Raw genomic sequence first — 15,046 nt, forward strand, 5'->3', positions numbered from 1 at the left:
CTCCCAAAGCTTTCCCCAGTTCCCTTAGCAGAGTTGGATACTTCCTCAGAGGCACTGTGTTCCTCTCTTACCTCATTGAATCACTGCTGTTTACGTCACCCTTTAAGTTGGTGTCTGTGGAATATGGCTGAGGTGGATACCTAAGTTCCCTTCTGGGCACCACCCCATCCCTGCTCAAAGCCCTGCTTTAGAATATCTTTCCCAGATCACGCGCAGCCTCAAAGGCCTGAGGCAAGGTAGATGTGCTTCCTTCCTTGACCACTTGGTCTGAGACCAGCTCTCTGATTCAACTGTAGAACGGGAACATACTGGGAAAGACCCCAGCATCACAAAACTCTCAGATGGCAGGCTCACCCATTAGCTCAAGTAACAGAGACCCTAATAGCCTCTCTTGCGAGCCCTCAGCAATGGCCAGCTTCAACCTGCTACCTTATGGGTGGGGGGAAGCAAGATGCAGAAAAGTTAAGTGATTTGCACCAAAATGCTCAGCTAACATACTGTCACCATTTCTATCTGGCAACAGCACCAGAATCCACACTCTTCTCGCTATATCAAAAGACACTAGTAGGAGCTGAGTCACAGCAATAGCCTAGGGAGAGAGGGCCCAGAGAACAAACAGCCAGAGGCAGGGCTAGAGCCAACCACACCTTTATTAGTCTCTGCAGCAGGGCCACTGGAGCCCCTATAATATACAGGGGTACTTTAGCAGGCTACTCTAGCCACAGGGCAGGGATATTAGCATTTCTGTGGTAATTGGGACAGGCTAGGGGAGACTGAAAGGGGACCAAATGGGAAGACTCCTGGGACACCTGCAGGGAGGCACATGGGGGGCCTTCTGGGCTGAGACAAAGGTGGGTCAGACCCCAGAACCGAACACTGCCATCTGCCCCTGAATGAAGAGATACAACACCTAAGATGGTGACAGGCTCAGTTACGGGCATAGGGCCAAGCTTCTGGGGAGCAGAAACACATTTCCCGATGGAGTCACTGTCCTGTAGTGGAGGTCCCAAACAGATCTCTCCTGCCCCCTCCCCTGCCAAAGCAAGGGAACCCTTGGTTCAGCTCAGTTGCTGCCCCAGGCACCCTGACATGGGAAACAGGTGGTTTCTGAGCACTGAAGGAACAGAGGGCCCAGTAAACTGGTAGTGGGAAGGATGGGCTAAATGTAGTGTGGGTTTGGGTATGTGTCTTGTTAACAAAACAGGCAATATATTCATTATAAAACCTCACTCCCCAAAAGCTCATATCTGCCTCTACCCAGCCAAGTTTCTCAACCTGGAGGGGCAGAACGATCTGACCCCTGCTCCCACCCCAGCCCAATTAAGTGCCTCTCTAATTTGATATGCCATGGTGGTTACGGAGGGCTCTGCACTCTTGCTACTTCTAGCTTACCTTCCTCTCTTTCCCCTCGTGCTGCCAAAGGACTGATAACTGCCTTGTCAAATCTTTACTCCTGTTTTTCCCAAACCTGGAGCCACGTGAGGGAAGAACCTGACTTTCATGTCTCCAGCTCCTAGGGAACTTGAAGCTACATGAGTTGTTCTGTGTCCTGGTGTGTTTGGGGCAAACATATCCATATGTGTATATATGGATTTCTGGGGTCTGGCAGTAGATACAAGAATTTTGAGTAAACATTTGTGCTTGGGATGATAATTTCTTCCGATGTTGAGGGCGAGGGTGGGAAGTGGGAGGGTATGAGCCAAGCTCTGAATGGCTAACAGAAGAGGCAAAAGTTGGGCAGGGCTTGGGGTGGAGGGCGCGGTCACGGTGGAGAAGAGGTCGGTAGTTTTATGCGCAGGGTCCACGCGCTGAGTCTCCGGGCTCAGAACCAACAGGGCGACCACATGAGCGAGCCGAGTGCTGCGCCGGTGGCGGCCCCCGCAAGCATGCCCATGGCTATAGGGGCGCCCGCGCTGTAGCAGGGGTCCTCCCGCACTACCACGTGCGTCACGCCGGGGCCTGCGGAGAGAGGCGGTGAGAGCCGAGGAATTCAAAGGAAGGAGCAGAGCAATCTTCGCTCCTCTCCTCCTGCTAGACTCCAGCCCAACCCAAGGTAAGGTGCTGAGCCCACTGTCCTGTTCCCCAATCGCAGACTGAGGTCTTAACGCGGGAAGGAAATGCGCCTGTCCCCAAGGCTTCCAGGACTTGGATCTGCTACGGACAGCTGTTCTGGGACCAGGAGCTACGGTAGGAAGGCGGGCAGATCCAGGGATCTCTAAGAACCTCCAGACAACACTTGAGTGGGAAGCGGCACCTGTTCCCGCATTAGCCACCAGGGGTCACTACCAGCTCAGGAATGGGAAGGGGCTCTGGTCCTAGAGCTTTAACTGTCTTGGAAAGGGGAGGGCCTGGTGAAGGATCTTGCCTGGGAAAATCCGAAGTCACTAAAACGGTGGAGCCTTTTGGGGACCTAAGGACCAGGGGTGGGTGGGGCCTGGCTCTGGGAAACTTACCTGCATAGGGTGGTCCGTAGTAGCTGCGAACATAAGTGGCCTCGTGCGCATTGGGGGACACCACCTCATAGTAGTCCTGGTACGGGCTGTAGACACGCACCTGGAGAGCCCTGCCGGGTTAGCTGCCTGGAAACTCCCTGGCCCGGGTTTGGTCCCCTACCCACTACATTCAGCTCATGCCCTTCTGGCCCCACGGAGATGCCTCCCCAAGTTTCTAATGGGTCCCCAGGCACCAGCAATCTCCTGAAGAAAAGCCCTGCCAACCGACGAGGTCCACGGTCCTCCTCGTCTAAAGCTCAGCAGCTGTAAACAGCTCTCAGTGCTGCCATTGTCCTGTCCTGGCCTCCTACCTAGCCCTCCCCTAACCAAAAATTCTCCAAGGTGAATAGCAACATGGCCAGGGAGGGTGTGTACATAACAAAAAACACTATAAGTTACGAAGACTATTTTGATTCTCAAGCAGGGTTTGAAATTATGATAAATAGGTTTCACAACTTCAAAATGTTTACTCCAGTAGAAATAATAAGATGTTTAAATTTAAAAAAAAAAGTCCACGGCTTCCAACTTTTTTCTTAGTCTAATGTTCGCTAGCAGCTCTCCAGTGGCTTCATTTGGAGAAACCCGATGGAGTTCTGTACTCTTCTAGGCACGGGGAGGGGGACCTGGCCCAGCCCCAGGCCAAGGAAGTAGGAGGGAAGGGGGTTGACCCGGGAGAGAAAGGAAGTAACTAAGTGTTATCGAGCATCCACCACGTCCCAGGTCCTGAGGGAGGTGTTCGCATTGCTAACTGCTCCTTTCCTCACCACAGGCATTAGGGTCTCCACGTTACCTGGGAGCTGGAGAGGGAGGCGCAGAGAACCGTCAGTGTTCTCTCTGGAGGAAGGAATGTGCTCGCTGCCCCCTTCCCTCCCCATTAGATTTTTACTAACCCCTCAAAGATTACCTCAAAGTCCACCTACTCCAGGAAACCCTTCCAGGCCTAGGAAGAGTCCTTCCTAAGTCCTCTGGGGGCTACACTTGTGCCTGACACTCCTCTCCTTTCCTGCCTGCACCCCAAATGAGAGCCACCTGGAGGCAATGACTCTGATTCATTTGTGTCACTGGCAGGGTCTAGGGAATGACAGCAATAAATATATGCTGAAATAAGGGAAGATCCAAGCCCCTTATTTTACCTGCAGGGGAGCAGACCTAGAGAGGGCCAGTGTCCCCTTCTCTCTGGGCTCCTTCTTAGCCCCCTTCCACCCTATATTCTTTCCAACAGCTCTATTCTTGAATGGTCTGATTCCCCTTTGAAGTCCAGGGGTCTTAAAGGGATTTCACCATCCTGCCATCCCCTCAAACCTGCTCTTCTGTAAATCCTGTTCTCTAAATGCCACCACCATTCACTCATACCAAGCCATGTTGGCACCCTTGTCCTCACACACTCATCTTCCACATCAGAGCCACCAGATCTCATGACTTTATCTTCTAAATATGCTCTTCTGTCCTCCCCCTTGGCCAGCGCCAAGAGAAACAGCCATTGGTTTTAGCAACTTGGAAATTGTGGGTGACCTTGGAAAAGCACTTCTCGGAGGAGTGATGGGGAAAGGGGGCCGACTCCAGGGGGCTGAGGAATGGTTGAGGGCTGAGGGATGGACCCAACATGTCATGACCTCTCTTTCAAGAAGTCTGGCTGCGAAGGGAGTCCTCAGACTCCACACCCATGATTGCAGATCTCCACGTCTTTTCCCCTTGATGGGGGCGCCTTTTCCACCTTTTCTTATCCAACTACCTAACTCGTCTTTCAGAGTCAACTCAAGTATGACTCTCCCTGACCCTCAGGTTCTGCTGGGGTCCCATTTGGGCACCCACTGCCCTTAGGCTTTCCCCACCACAGCAAAGCACCAGCCCCCCTGCAGTGTCACTGCCTGTGTCCCTGTGGGAGTGTCCCTCTCTCAGCAGACGTGGAGATGCCCCCATCCTCGCTGCCACCCAGGGCAGGACCTGGGTCTAACCAGGCCTCGTTGGGACGTGGCAGGTGCCTAGCATATTGAATTCATCTCAAGTGAATCAAATACAGGGCCAGACTGGAACTAAGGTCACCCAACTCTAAGTCCAGTTTCAAGTTAGGAGCAGTGACCAGTCCCAGAGCCATGCAGGATGTTCAGACAAACAAAACTCAGTCTCAGGAGACTTCCCTCACTGTACTCCTTCCACAAGCGTGGGACAATAGGGATTTCTGGTGGGGGTGGCCAGGACCTGAGCTCTATGCCCAGGAGGTGCTAGAGAGATCTAAGCACAGACACCCACTTTTCCCCGTAGGGATGCTGAGGTCCAGAGCATACACCCCTGCAGCTGCATCGGGAGCCAGTGGCCCCGTCAGGCCCTGAAGAGAATGGAAAACACCACCTCATGTCCCTGCGGGGTGCCTGCGCCTGCCCTGCAGATCTGGGAGGCTCAGAGGTAAAGTCATGTGGGTCACCTGGCAACAGGGCAGGGGATCCCCCAGAGTCCTCAGGAAAAGAACCGAAGACTTGATACCTAGTCCTCTCCCTCTCCGCCAGCCCAGCCCTTCTGTGAGTGGGGACAGGGTCATGTGACTCAGGAGGTCACACACAAATAGATCCCTTCCCTCTGAAAAGTTGTTCTGTCCTTAAAACATTTTAAAGGTTCATTGCCTTTTAAATCCTGTCTTTAGGAATCCCCACTGTAAACAAACTTGAATCATAGTTTGTGCATGGGGGATGCCTTATAATGCTGGGCTGGAAGTCCCAGACCTGCTGACGATGAATTAAGTGACCTGGTCAAGTTACAGCCTCTCAGAGCTTTGGTTTTCTCATATGTAAGGAGGTACAGCCCATGCCCGAGGCACAGGGAGGATCCAGCAGAGCCGTGTCAGAGCACCTGGGTGGTCCTAGTACTTCTGGGCTCAGTGGTTCTTGAACATCAGAATCACCAGGAGAAATTTTCTAAACCACAGATTTCCAAAGCCAAACCTATGACATTAGAGCATCCAGAGGTAGGATCTGAACATTTGCATTTTTTTAAAGTCCTTAAGCAATTCTAATGCACGACCACACCGAGCACCCCTGTGCTACAAAGGCGCGCACAGTTGACCATAAGACCACAGGTTCTCTAAGGCTGAGCGCTGCGGACAGAGAGAGGATTCATCCCCAAATCCAGAAACCATCTTGCCTTCCAGAAACACTGAGGGGGAGGCAGGGAAACAGGGAGTACATTTTAATAAGCAATAGTGATGCCATAACAGAAGTTTTCCATTTCCTCCTTCCTCCCTTTATTCATGCACTTGTTTGCTTATTCAGTGAACATTGCCTGAGGCCTCCTCATGCCTGACCCTCACGCACCAGGAATAAGGAGGGTTGAGCTAGACTGTCCCTATCACTAAATTGTCATTGACCTTCTGCAGGCCTAGCACTGCACAGGGGCAGAGCCGATCAGACCTGGTCCTTGCCTTGGGGGAAGCCATGGGTCTCCCAGGAGAACAGAGACAGAAATAAACAGGTTTGAAACCAGCAGAATGCAGACAGTACCAAGGATTAGTGCAGTGGGAGGGCCTGACCCTGCCGGAGGTCTGGGAAGTCCTCCCCAAGGCGGTGTGTCAGGTGAATATGGAAACAGGGTTTTCGCAGCTGAGAGAACAGCATGTGTAAAGGCTGGGAAGAGGGAACAGGTCTAGAGCAGCTGGGACAGAGGGTACAGCAAAGCAGCTAGAGCCCAGGGCATGAGGGGCCTGTGGCCCAAAAGACTGGCCCGGGTCAGATCTGGAGGGCAGGGTTGGGGCTGGTGTCCCATGGGTGATGGGGAGCTATGGAGTGTTTGTGAGCAGGGAAGGGATGTGTCTAGGCCCAGTTTTGGAGGCACATCCTGGCAGCCAGGATAGAGGCCGGGAGGGCTAAGTCAGCACTTACCCAGATTCGCCTTTCAAAATTACAGGGGCTCCACGAGCGGGTCACACACCTGACCTTGGGGCAAACCCGTCGGCTTCTGGGAGGGACGGTGGCTCCAGCTGGGGCCTGCTCAAGCCATAGAAACCCAAGAAGGGGGAGGGAGGGGGGCAGGTGTCAGTGGCCCTCTACATCTAGAGGGACTCAGAGCTCTTAATAGGCCCTATCAGAGCCAGCTGGGCTGGGGCTAGGGCTGGGGGTGTCTCCTTCCTCCTCATCCCATGGTAATGGGGCTCAGAAGGGGTGGTGATTTTGCCGGTTACTCAGAGAAGGACCAGTAGCTTCTCTCCAGAATTAGCCCACTTTCACCTGTTTCAGGCTGCTGAGGCTCCCAGTCTCCAGGGAGGACAGAACAGCTCTGATCTGCCCTCCCAGCCACCTGTCCCCTTCACTGAACCCCTAGCCTTGTCCCTGGCTGAGCCCCAGCCCTGTATTCCCTAGAATCGCTGGGGTCAGAGGCTCCTTCTGGAGCCTCCACTCAGAGTAGGGCATAAACCTGTAGGATGTGAAGACACAAAGCGCAGGTTGCCCCTACATAGGTACACGTCAGAGAAAAGCCCACGGGCTTGACCACTAGGACACGAACACTCAGAGGCAGGCAGGCACCGGTGCACAGAGGCACAAACTCACCCTGCTGGAACAAGCCCGGGGACCGCAGGCAGGTGTGTGCAGAGCAGCGGGAGGTAGAGTCGAGGGTCAGAGTGGAGAGGTGTGAGAGCAGAGAGGCAGGAAGGCGGACAGGGAGAGGAGGGACAGGCAGCTTCATAGAGTCACAGAGTGCAGAACGGTCAGCCCTCACCGCCTTTGATTCCGCCTCTCCTGGGCCGGTCTGACTGGCCCTGCACGAGGGGGACTTGGAGCTCAGAGCCAGTTTAGCCCAGCCGGGGTCCTTCCGTCCTGCTGACCACTGCCCCAGCCTCCTCACTCTTCTCTTCCTCTAATCTAGGCTCCACCCAGAAGCCTGAGTCTGCTCCCCAAAGTCTGGCCACAGCCTTTCCTGCTTAATGACCTGTACTGTTCCCCAAAACCCTTGGGTGAAGTTCCGGCCCTCTCTGACCTCCTCAGAGGTCATCTTTCCCGCCTCCTTCCTCCCACGCATTACCCTCCAGCCAGGCCAGGCTCCTGGCCCTGACACATACCTGTGTGCGTGCACGTACACGTGTCACCTCCCCGCCTCTGCTCGTGCAGTTCCCCTCGAAGCCTCACACTGACCTGGATTCTGACGCAGGCTTTTTCACTGACTAAACACTATGAGACTTTGGGTAAATCACCTCCCCTCCGACCTTTAGGTTCTCTATCTGTAAAACGGGACTGAAAACGCCAACCGCTGCCAGGGTTGTTGGAAGATCATGTGACATCACCAATGATAGGTGCTCGTCACCGTGCCTGGCCCTCAGGTGGATGCCTGAGGGGGCTTCTAAAAGCATCCCGTTTTTCCTGCTCCTTCCCAGCGGACTTTCTCTCTAGATGAGGAGGGCTGCACTGTGCCAGAGACAGAAGGAGGTGAGCATGGAATCTGGAGACAGGTAGATGGGGTCAAGGCCAAGTTCGGCCACCCTAGAGCTGGGGCTTCAGGCAGCTCCTCAAACCCATACCTCCATCAGTCACTGAGCTCTGTTGGCTCTACCTCCTAAACATGTCTTATCTTTGTCAGCTTGCTTCAGCCAGCGAGGCCTTGGTCCGGACCTCCAGCCAGTCACCTGGACGCTGTCCCAGCATCCACTTTCACCCTATGTAACCCATTCTCACCTACCAGCCAGACTCTCTTTTTAAAAATACAAATCTGAGCCCTGGCCGGGTAGCTCAGTTGGTTAGAACATCATCCCAACATGCCAAGGTTGTGGTTTGATCCCAGGTCAAGTCACATACAGAAATCAACCAATAAATGCATGGATGGGTGGAACAGCAAATCGATTCTCTCTCTCTCCCTGCTCCCTGTTCCATTCTGTCTTTCTAAAAACAATTAAAAATTTTAAAAATGCAAATCTGTTCATGTGTTCATGTCATCCCTCTGCTTAAAAACTTTCAGTGACCTCCTGGTGCTCTTAAGAGAAACCAGCATCCTTCATGGAGCCCGTCATGCCGGCCCTGCCAGCCCTCCCTCCCCATGGCCCTCTCCCTCCCAGAGCTCCAGCCCCGGCCCCCAGCCTTCCCTTTGTTCAATTTGCCAAAGTCTTAACCCCTCTTAGGGCCTTTGCACATGCAGTTGCCTCTGCCTAAAAGCTGTTCCATTCACCCCACCCCTCCCCTTTTACCCAGTCTATTTGTTTATCCTTCAGGCCTCATTTTAAGCCTTGTCTGAACTCCCGCCTGAATTGGACCATCAAGGTGGTCACCCAGTGGATACACACTGCAAGTGTCTGTCAGAGCAGTTACCACCATTGCAATGGAATAAAAACTGTGTAATTAGTTGCTTCACGTCTGGCTTCCCACCAGACTGAGTCCAGGAGGGCAGGGCCCACATCTCCTTAGCTCAGCTCTGATCCCTGGCCCTTGGCACAAGCCTTGCATGTAGTAGAAAGTCAGCGAATATTTGTGTGTGCATGAATGAATCTCAGTCTTATCATCTGCAGAGAGGGAACAATAATCCCAACCTCACAGGACTATCGTGAGGAACAGCTAGAATTGCACCTGGACCACACCTGGCACATAAAAGTTGCTCAATAAAAGAGTTCCTTTCCCCCCAGCTCACATGCCACCCCCTTCCTGGAGGCCTCTCTCTTCCTCCTCCAAGCACCAGTGGGCTGTCTTCTGTCCTTTTCTATTTGGGACTCAGGGCGTCTGAGTCTGCACAAGTCTATTCATTCACTTATGTGGAAATTGAGAACTCCAGGCAGGTGGAGACCGAGTCTGAGTCACCCATGATTCCATGGCAGGTAGGGGTGGGAAGGAGAAAGGGAGGGGGCGGGGGCTCACCGGGGTGGAATTCGCCTCCAGGAGCGCCGTCTTCCATGCTCTGCAAAGCAAACCCCACCAGACCGTGAGGGGGCAGTTTGGAAGATGGGCCCCTACAGTTTAGATTTAACCCCAGGCTCCAACCCCAGGCTCTTGCAAAGGGGGGAGGTCTTTCGAGTATACAAAGATGACCCCCTCCCTTGGCCCAGTCACATGGATGGAGCCCTCAGTTGACCTGGAACCACGTAATTCATTTAGTTCATAGTTTTTACCCTCCAGGGAGGTCCGGTTTCCCCATCTAGACAATAGGCAGCTGGGCCTGGGGAGTCTCTTTGGGCTTCAGATTTGGACAGGCCTGGGCTGGTTCTCTAGCTGCAGTGCCCCCCACCCAGCACCCCATGCAAAACCTACAAACAGTTCCCCAACACTCTGACCCCAGAGCCCTGGAAAGGCCCAGCAGACACAGGACAATTGGACTTTTGTTGGTTGCCATGGCACCTGTCTGGGGTGGACAAGGCGGCTCTGTGCTTTGTCTACCCAGAGCTCAGCTTTCCCCCACTCCCACACACCCCATCTCAATCCCTCTCTACAACGCAAAGGCCAGCTGACCCTCCCTGCCAGAGGGTAGGAAGGGAAAGAATGTGAGTGAGCAGCTGGCCCCTGAGGAAGACACTCCCGGTCCCCCACTGTGGATCTGAGCACCCCTGTGACAGGGTGGGCTGCCTCCCTGAGGCAAGTCAGGGTCTACCCCTCACTCAGCTCAGCTCCCCACCAGGACATCTTCTCAGAAGAGGGTCCTTTGAGGATGCCACAGGGCTCTCTGTTCCTTTGTAATCACCCCTACGTGGGGGCCCACCTCAGAGGCTGCTAAATACCTGACTGACTGACTGACTGACTGACCAAGGGCCACGCATGAGGCCGTGTGCACACTCCTCCCGGCAGTCCTGGGCTCAACGCAGACCATGCAAGGGGTTAACTGCGCACCTTACCGACCACCCGGAGACATCAACTCCACTCTTTCAGCCTCTACCAACCTGACCAGTCTCTCTGGCCCCTTCCTAACCCCAGGGAACCAGAAGACCCAATGAGGAGGAGGCTTCTGATCACATTCCCCAAGATACCATCCCATCCACTCCTGGGAGTGACTCACATGGCGTCATCCTGGGTGTCCGCACACAGGTGCAGGCGGGAGCCCTCCCGAAAACTCACAGTCAGCAGGCCATCTCGGCTCCGGCCCTCTGGGGGCTGCACATCTAAAGGCAGACACACAGGGTTTCCATGGGGTGCAGGCCCAGGGCCCCCCAGTAAACCAGGAATAAGAACGGGAACTGACTTCTCTGGGTTCTGTTTATTGGCCATTGCCGACCTCCTCTGATCCCACACACTTTCTTTGAGATCCTGTTCTAGAGCATTCCAACCCTTCCACATTGCCTGCTTCTCGAGCTGGGTATGTCTAGTTCTCGGTAATCCTATTGTAACTGTGGCCTGAGTCTGGCTGAGAAGATCTGCAGTGTGACTCTGGGCCAGTCACTCAACTTCTCTGAGCCTCGTTTATTTCCCTTCATTTTTACCCAGAGGGCACCTAGACGGCAGGAACTGGGACTTACCTCTGTGAGCCCAGTGTAAGGCCGGGGCCCAGCACAGGGTAGGAACTCAATAGGGATCTAATTTCTTACTTCATACCCATGAACTGGAACTGATAGAGGCCTAGAAGCAATGTCTGTAGAAGCCGTCTGAAAGTTGCAAAGAGCATTCCAGGGCAGGTACTCTGGGACAGACATGTGCTGGGGGCGGGGGGGCAGGCCCAGTCACAGTGCAGAGAGGAAGGGGCATCTCACCGTGGCACTCTTGGCCGATCTTTATATTGCGAACATTGAAGCGGACAAGCACACGGTCCTCCTCATCCTGTGCAGTCTCGTCATGGTAGTAGCCCAGGGTTCCATCCATCCACAGGGCAAACCAGTTTCGTTTCCAGCGACGAAGGAAAGAGCCTGTGAGACATTCCACACCCACCAGGCAGACTGATGGGAGAGCCTGCTGGATGGGGAGGGGCGGGAGCCCTGGGTGGGCTCCCAGAATCCCCTTCCCCCCTGTCCATCCCCCCCACCCCTCCTTGTCTGTGCCCTGAGATGACAGCAGGTCCTCTTTCTGTCTTGCTCACCCATTGCCTCCCATTGGGCCTAACACATAGTAGGGGCTCCATAAATGTTGCGAATGGTAAATGAATGACCCGATTCCTCCCCGAGGGCTTCCAATACCAAGCCCCGGGTCTCTTCAAGGACAAAGACATCTCCCTACCCTGACCTCTTAGGGTAAGAGCTCCCATCTTAGCTCTTATCTCTGACTTGTGTGACTGTGACATTTATGGAGTGTCTGCCTCTTCCGCCAGATGGGGGTCCCCAGCTGGACCTGGCTCCGTGTTTGCTGGACTGAATGAACTGAGCATAGGTCATGGTGGGGGTGGGGGGAGCTCTTGGCCCAGGAGACCTCTGGGTAAGATCATGGCTCTGGTCAGAGTGGGGGTCTGGAGGCCAAGCTGTAGCTTCAGATATTTTGCGACTAGAAATCTTGACAGAAAGGGCAGAGACACAAGAGAGCTTCTTAGAGCCTTAAGAATTTTTCCAAAGCACAGAGGAATTTTTCATTTTGTTCTGAGCCTTGCTATGTGGCCAGCCCTGGGCTGGGGTGGTGTGGACCCACAGAGGACCAAACCCAGGGTCTGCCCTTGAAGAGCTCACAGTCTGGCACCTGCATGGGGGCAGGGGGTGAGACCCACAGATAAAGGCAGCTGGAGGGAGAGCAATGGTATAACAGGGGTGTGAATGAGGCATGGGGATCAGAGAAGCAAGCCTGCAACCCAGGTGGGTGTTCCAGCAGGCGCTGGGGTGAGGGTCAGAGGAAAAGTTGGAGGAGGCTCCTCACAGAGGGGACATCTGAGCTGGGTCTTAAAGAAAAGTAGAAGTTCACTGAGCAGTCAGGAATAGGAAGGACATCCCAGGCACCGAGAGAGGCGTGGACAAAAGAGGGGAAGACAAAAAGGGCCTAGTCTCTGTGGAGAAAGAGTCGCTGCAGCAGGCCCCACAAGCCACTTCCCTCCCTCCTCCCCTGGACAGGGTGCAGGTCAGACACGGGCTTGGCCCACCGCCACGCCACTCACTCTGTCTCCACAGCCAGCCGCCCCTCACCAGGGCCATTTCTTCAAAAGGAGTTTCCAGGACGGAGTCAGGCGGGACCTGTCAGAGGAGCCACAGGACACAGGGGCCTCGTGGGCAATTCCAGGGCAGCTCCGGGGAGAAAAGCCCCCAGTCCGTCCCGTCCTCCCCAGGGGAGCCGCCGCGGAGAGCTTAAGGGAGTGTAAGCAAACAAACAAGGCAGGCCTGCCACCTCCTCCCCATTCTCTGCTCCAGGCAGATAATGGCAGCGCTGTCCTGCGGGGTCAGCAGGGCCACCCCTGTGCTGCGGTGGGGGTGGGGTCAGGAGCCTCCATTCCCATCTCAGTCACATAAGCCCGGCCCCGGCCCTTATTCCCGACCTCTCTTTCTAGATCTGCAGAAGTGTGTCCGTGAGGCAGGTGGGGGCTGGAGCGGAGAACTCATAAAATGTTAGAAACCCTGGAGTTCCGAAATGCTGACAGCACAGAATATTAGAATTTCAGTAATAAATGCAGGACTTTCATGATCAGAAAAGCCCCCTTCACATTTGAACCCTCCTGAGCTGTTTATAAAATGCACAAAAATAAATTAATTAAAATGCATAAAATAATGGTTCAACAGCAGCCACCACTGACTGAGCACGATGCCTGGTACACTTCTCATGCTCTCATCTGTTAGCTCCTGGAAGCTTCACAACAATCCTGCTACTACTCCCAGGAAGCTGCGCGTGGAGAAGGTCAGTCGCTGGGGCAGATCCACCTAATTCGTAAGCGTTGGAGCCAGGGTTCACACCCAGCAGTCCTAGCTTCTACCCATTATACCAGCAGGAGCTTTTAAAACTCCCGATACCCAGGTCGTACTCTATTAAAAAGTAAATCAGAATGTCTGGGGGTGGGAACGAAGCATCGATAGTTTTTAAAGATCCCCAGCTGATTCAAGGTACGGCAAAGTTGGGGAACCACTGCGCGTACTACACTACCTTACCATGTCCCCACTGTAACTCTTGTTAGATCGGTAGGATATTTACTATTTTGCAGATGCACAAACTGAGGGATACAGACCATGTATGTGATGGAGCTTGGATTGGAATCTAGGAGCACTCTGTTCCTGAAGGCGACTTACCTGGAAGTAGGTGCCTCTGCCCCTCCCCCACCTGCTGCGTAGCAAGGGCTGGCACACCTGGGCTGAAAGGCCCGGCCTTGTCCCCACTTCTCCTGCCGCTCCCTCCCATGACCAAGCCCTGACACAGGTAAGACTAGAAGGCCAGGTGCAAACTCCCTCTCCAACCTCCCCTTGATGCACCCACCTGTCTACACCTGTTGCAGGATGCTGCTGCTGCCAAAAACGGCCGCTACTTGATGCTGCTGCCACCCAACCCGCTACGCCTGCGCTTTGTGCACATCAGAGCGCCTGGGGCATTTCACTCCCTGGACTGAGCCTGAGACACGCAGCTCCTGGGCCCCGCCCTCCTGCCCCGCCTCACCCCTCGGGAGGGGGCGGGGCGGGGAGAGATGCGCTGTCACAAGGCCCTCTGGGACTTGTAGTCTGCCGCTCTAGAATCTGGCAGAACGCCACCGCCCCTGGGTGGTAGACCTGTCCTGATCCGGAACACAGGTGAGAGGCCGCACCTGCAATTTTACTTTGCTGTTAAGACATGTGTTCACTAATTTATCATGAAGTACTTTTTTTTCTAAGAATTTTGGATTAATTTTCTAGAAAAATGTAGTTGCAAGGAGAAGCCAGGCTCTTAGTTTTACCACGTTTTCTGAATACTCAGTTTGTACCTGGCCTACTCTGGGCGACAGTGGAGGGCACAAATAGCCTCCACAAGGCCTCCCTCTTCCTTCCACAGCTTCCAGTCTGGTTGGAGAGACAGCGTGAACACACAATTGGGGCACAGGGTGCGATTTTACAACGGGAAAGAAGAGCCTGACTTTGCCCAGGAGGTTCAGGAAGGCTACCCAGGGGAAGCCAAAAAGGGTCTTGAAGGATAAGTAGGAAAGCTAAGAGACTTGTGTGCACACTGATAAGAAACTTCAAAAGAGTGTCCAGAATTTCAGTGTGTTTGGAAAGCAGAGTGCAGGAGGCGGCAAGGTGGGGTGGGGGGGCTCGGAGCGCAGGCTGCAGGGTTGCAAGGATATAACACGAAAGCATTGGATGATGGGCTCAAGAGCTTGGATGTTATGACCTAGTGAATGCAGCTTGGGGTTGGAGCTTCCAGATGAGGAGTCAGGTGGTCAGATTTGTGGGTTGGAAGGGTGCTTCTTTGAGGGGAAGGCAACTGGAGAAAGAAGGCTGTTTCTCTATCTACCTCAGTCTGCCCTTCCAGGGTCATTTCTTTGAATAGCTCAGCCACAAACCCCCACCTACAAGCAAAACCAGGACGTTATTCAGAGAACAGGGCCTGTCAGGGCCTGAAAGGCTCCTGGTCCAGCCCCCTGCTTGAAGGGCACCCACCCGGCCCTAGGCCCTTCCTCCTTCCCTGGAGACCCCTTCCTTACCGGGGCTGCGGGGCTCATGGTTCCTGGGCCTCCAGGGCTGCATTTCCCAGGAGCCTCCTGCAAGGGGGCATTTCCCTGAGCGCCTTAGAGATAAGGGGATC

The 15,046-nt window shown here is 54.1% G+C and overlaps 1 protein-coding gene across 5 annotated transcripts; it reads right to left on the reverse strand.

The window, feature by feature from the left end:
- Positions 1 to 632: 632 nt before the first annotated feature.
- Positions 633 to 15,046, reverse strand: PLEKHB1 (pleckstrin homology domain containing B1). Of its 5 annotated transcripts, none has more exons than XM_028515980.2 (8): positions 14,946 to 15,046; positions 12,450 to 12,525; positions 11,131 to 11,283; positions 10,443 to 10,545; positions 9,314 to 9,353; positions 6,362 to 6,466; positions 2,454 to 2,553; positions 633 to 1,959 (listed from the first exon to the last, which is right to left on the reverse strand). In XM_028515980.2, the coding sequence occupies exons 1-8, from the start codon at positions 14,961 to 14,963 to the stop codon at positions 1,823 to 1,825; spliced, it is 732 nt and encodes a 243-aa protein (XP_028371781.1). In that variant the 5' UTR covers positions 14,964 to 15,046; the 3' UTR covers positions 633 to 1,822. The 5 variants fall into 5 exon arrangements, with proteins under 5 accessions (XP_028371781.1, XP_035884721.1, XP_035884722.1 ...); XM_036028828.1 differs by lacking the exon at positions 14,946 to 15,046 and adding an exon at positions 13,751 to 13,883; XM_036028829.1 differs by lacking the exon at positions 14,946 to 15,046 and adding an exon at positions 13,567 to 13,681.

This window comes from Phyllostomus discolor, chromosome 6, assembly GCF_004126475.2.
Source record: "Phyllostomus discolor isolate MPI-MPIP mPhyDis1 chromosome 6, mPhyDis1.pri.v3, whole genome shotgun sequence".
Classification (NCBI taxonomy): domain Eukaryota; kingdom Metazoa; phylum Chordata; class Mammalia; order Chiroptera; family Phyllostomidae; genus Phyllostomus; species Phyllostomus discolor.

Bases quoted from the DNA above. Each gene is read 5' to 3' on its own strand.
- PLEKHB1 (XM_028515980.2), bottom strand. The intron at 9,354-10,442 runs GTGAGTCACTCC...TTTGCTTTGCAG, and splicing joins GACACCCAGGATGACGCCAT to AGCATGGAAGACGGCGCTCC. The intron at 6,467-9,313 runs GTGAGCCCCCGC...TGGCTTGAGCAG, and splicing joins TGGAGGCGAATTCCACCCCG to GCCCCAGCTGGAGCCACCGT.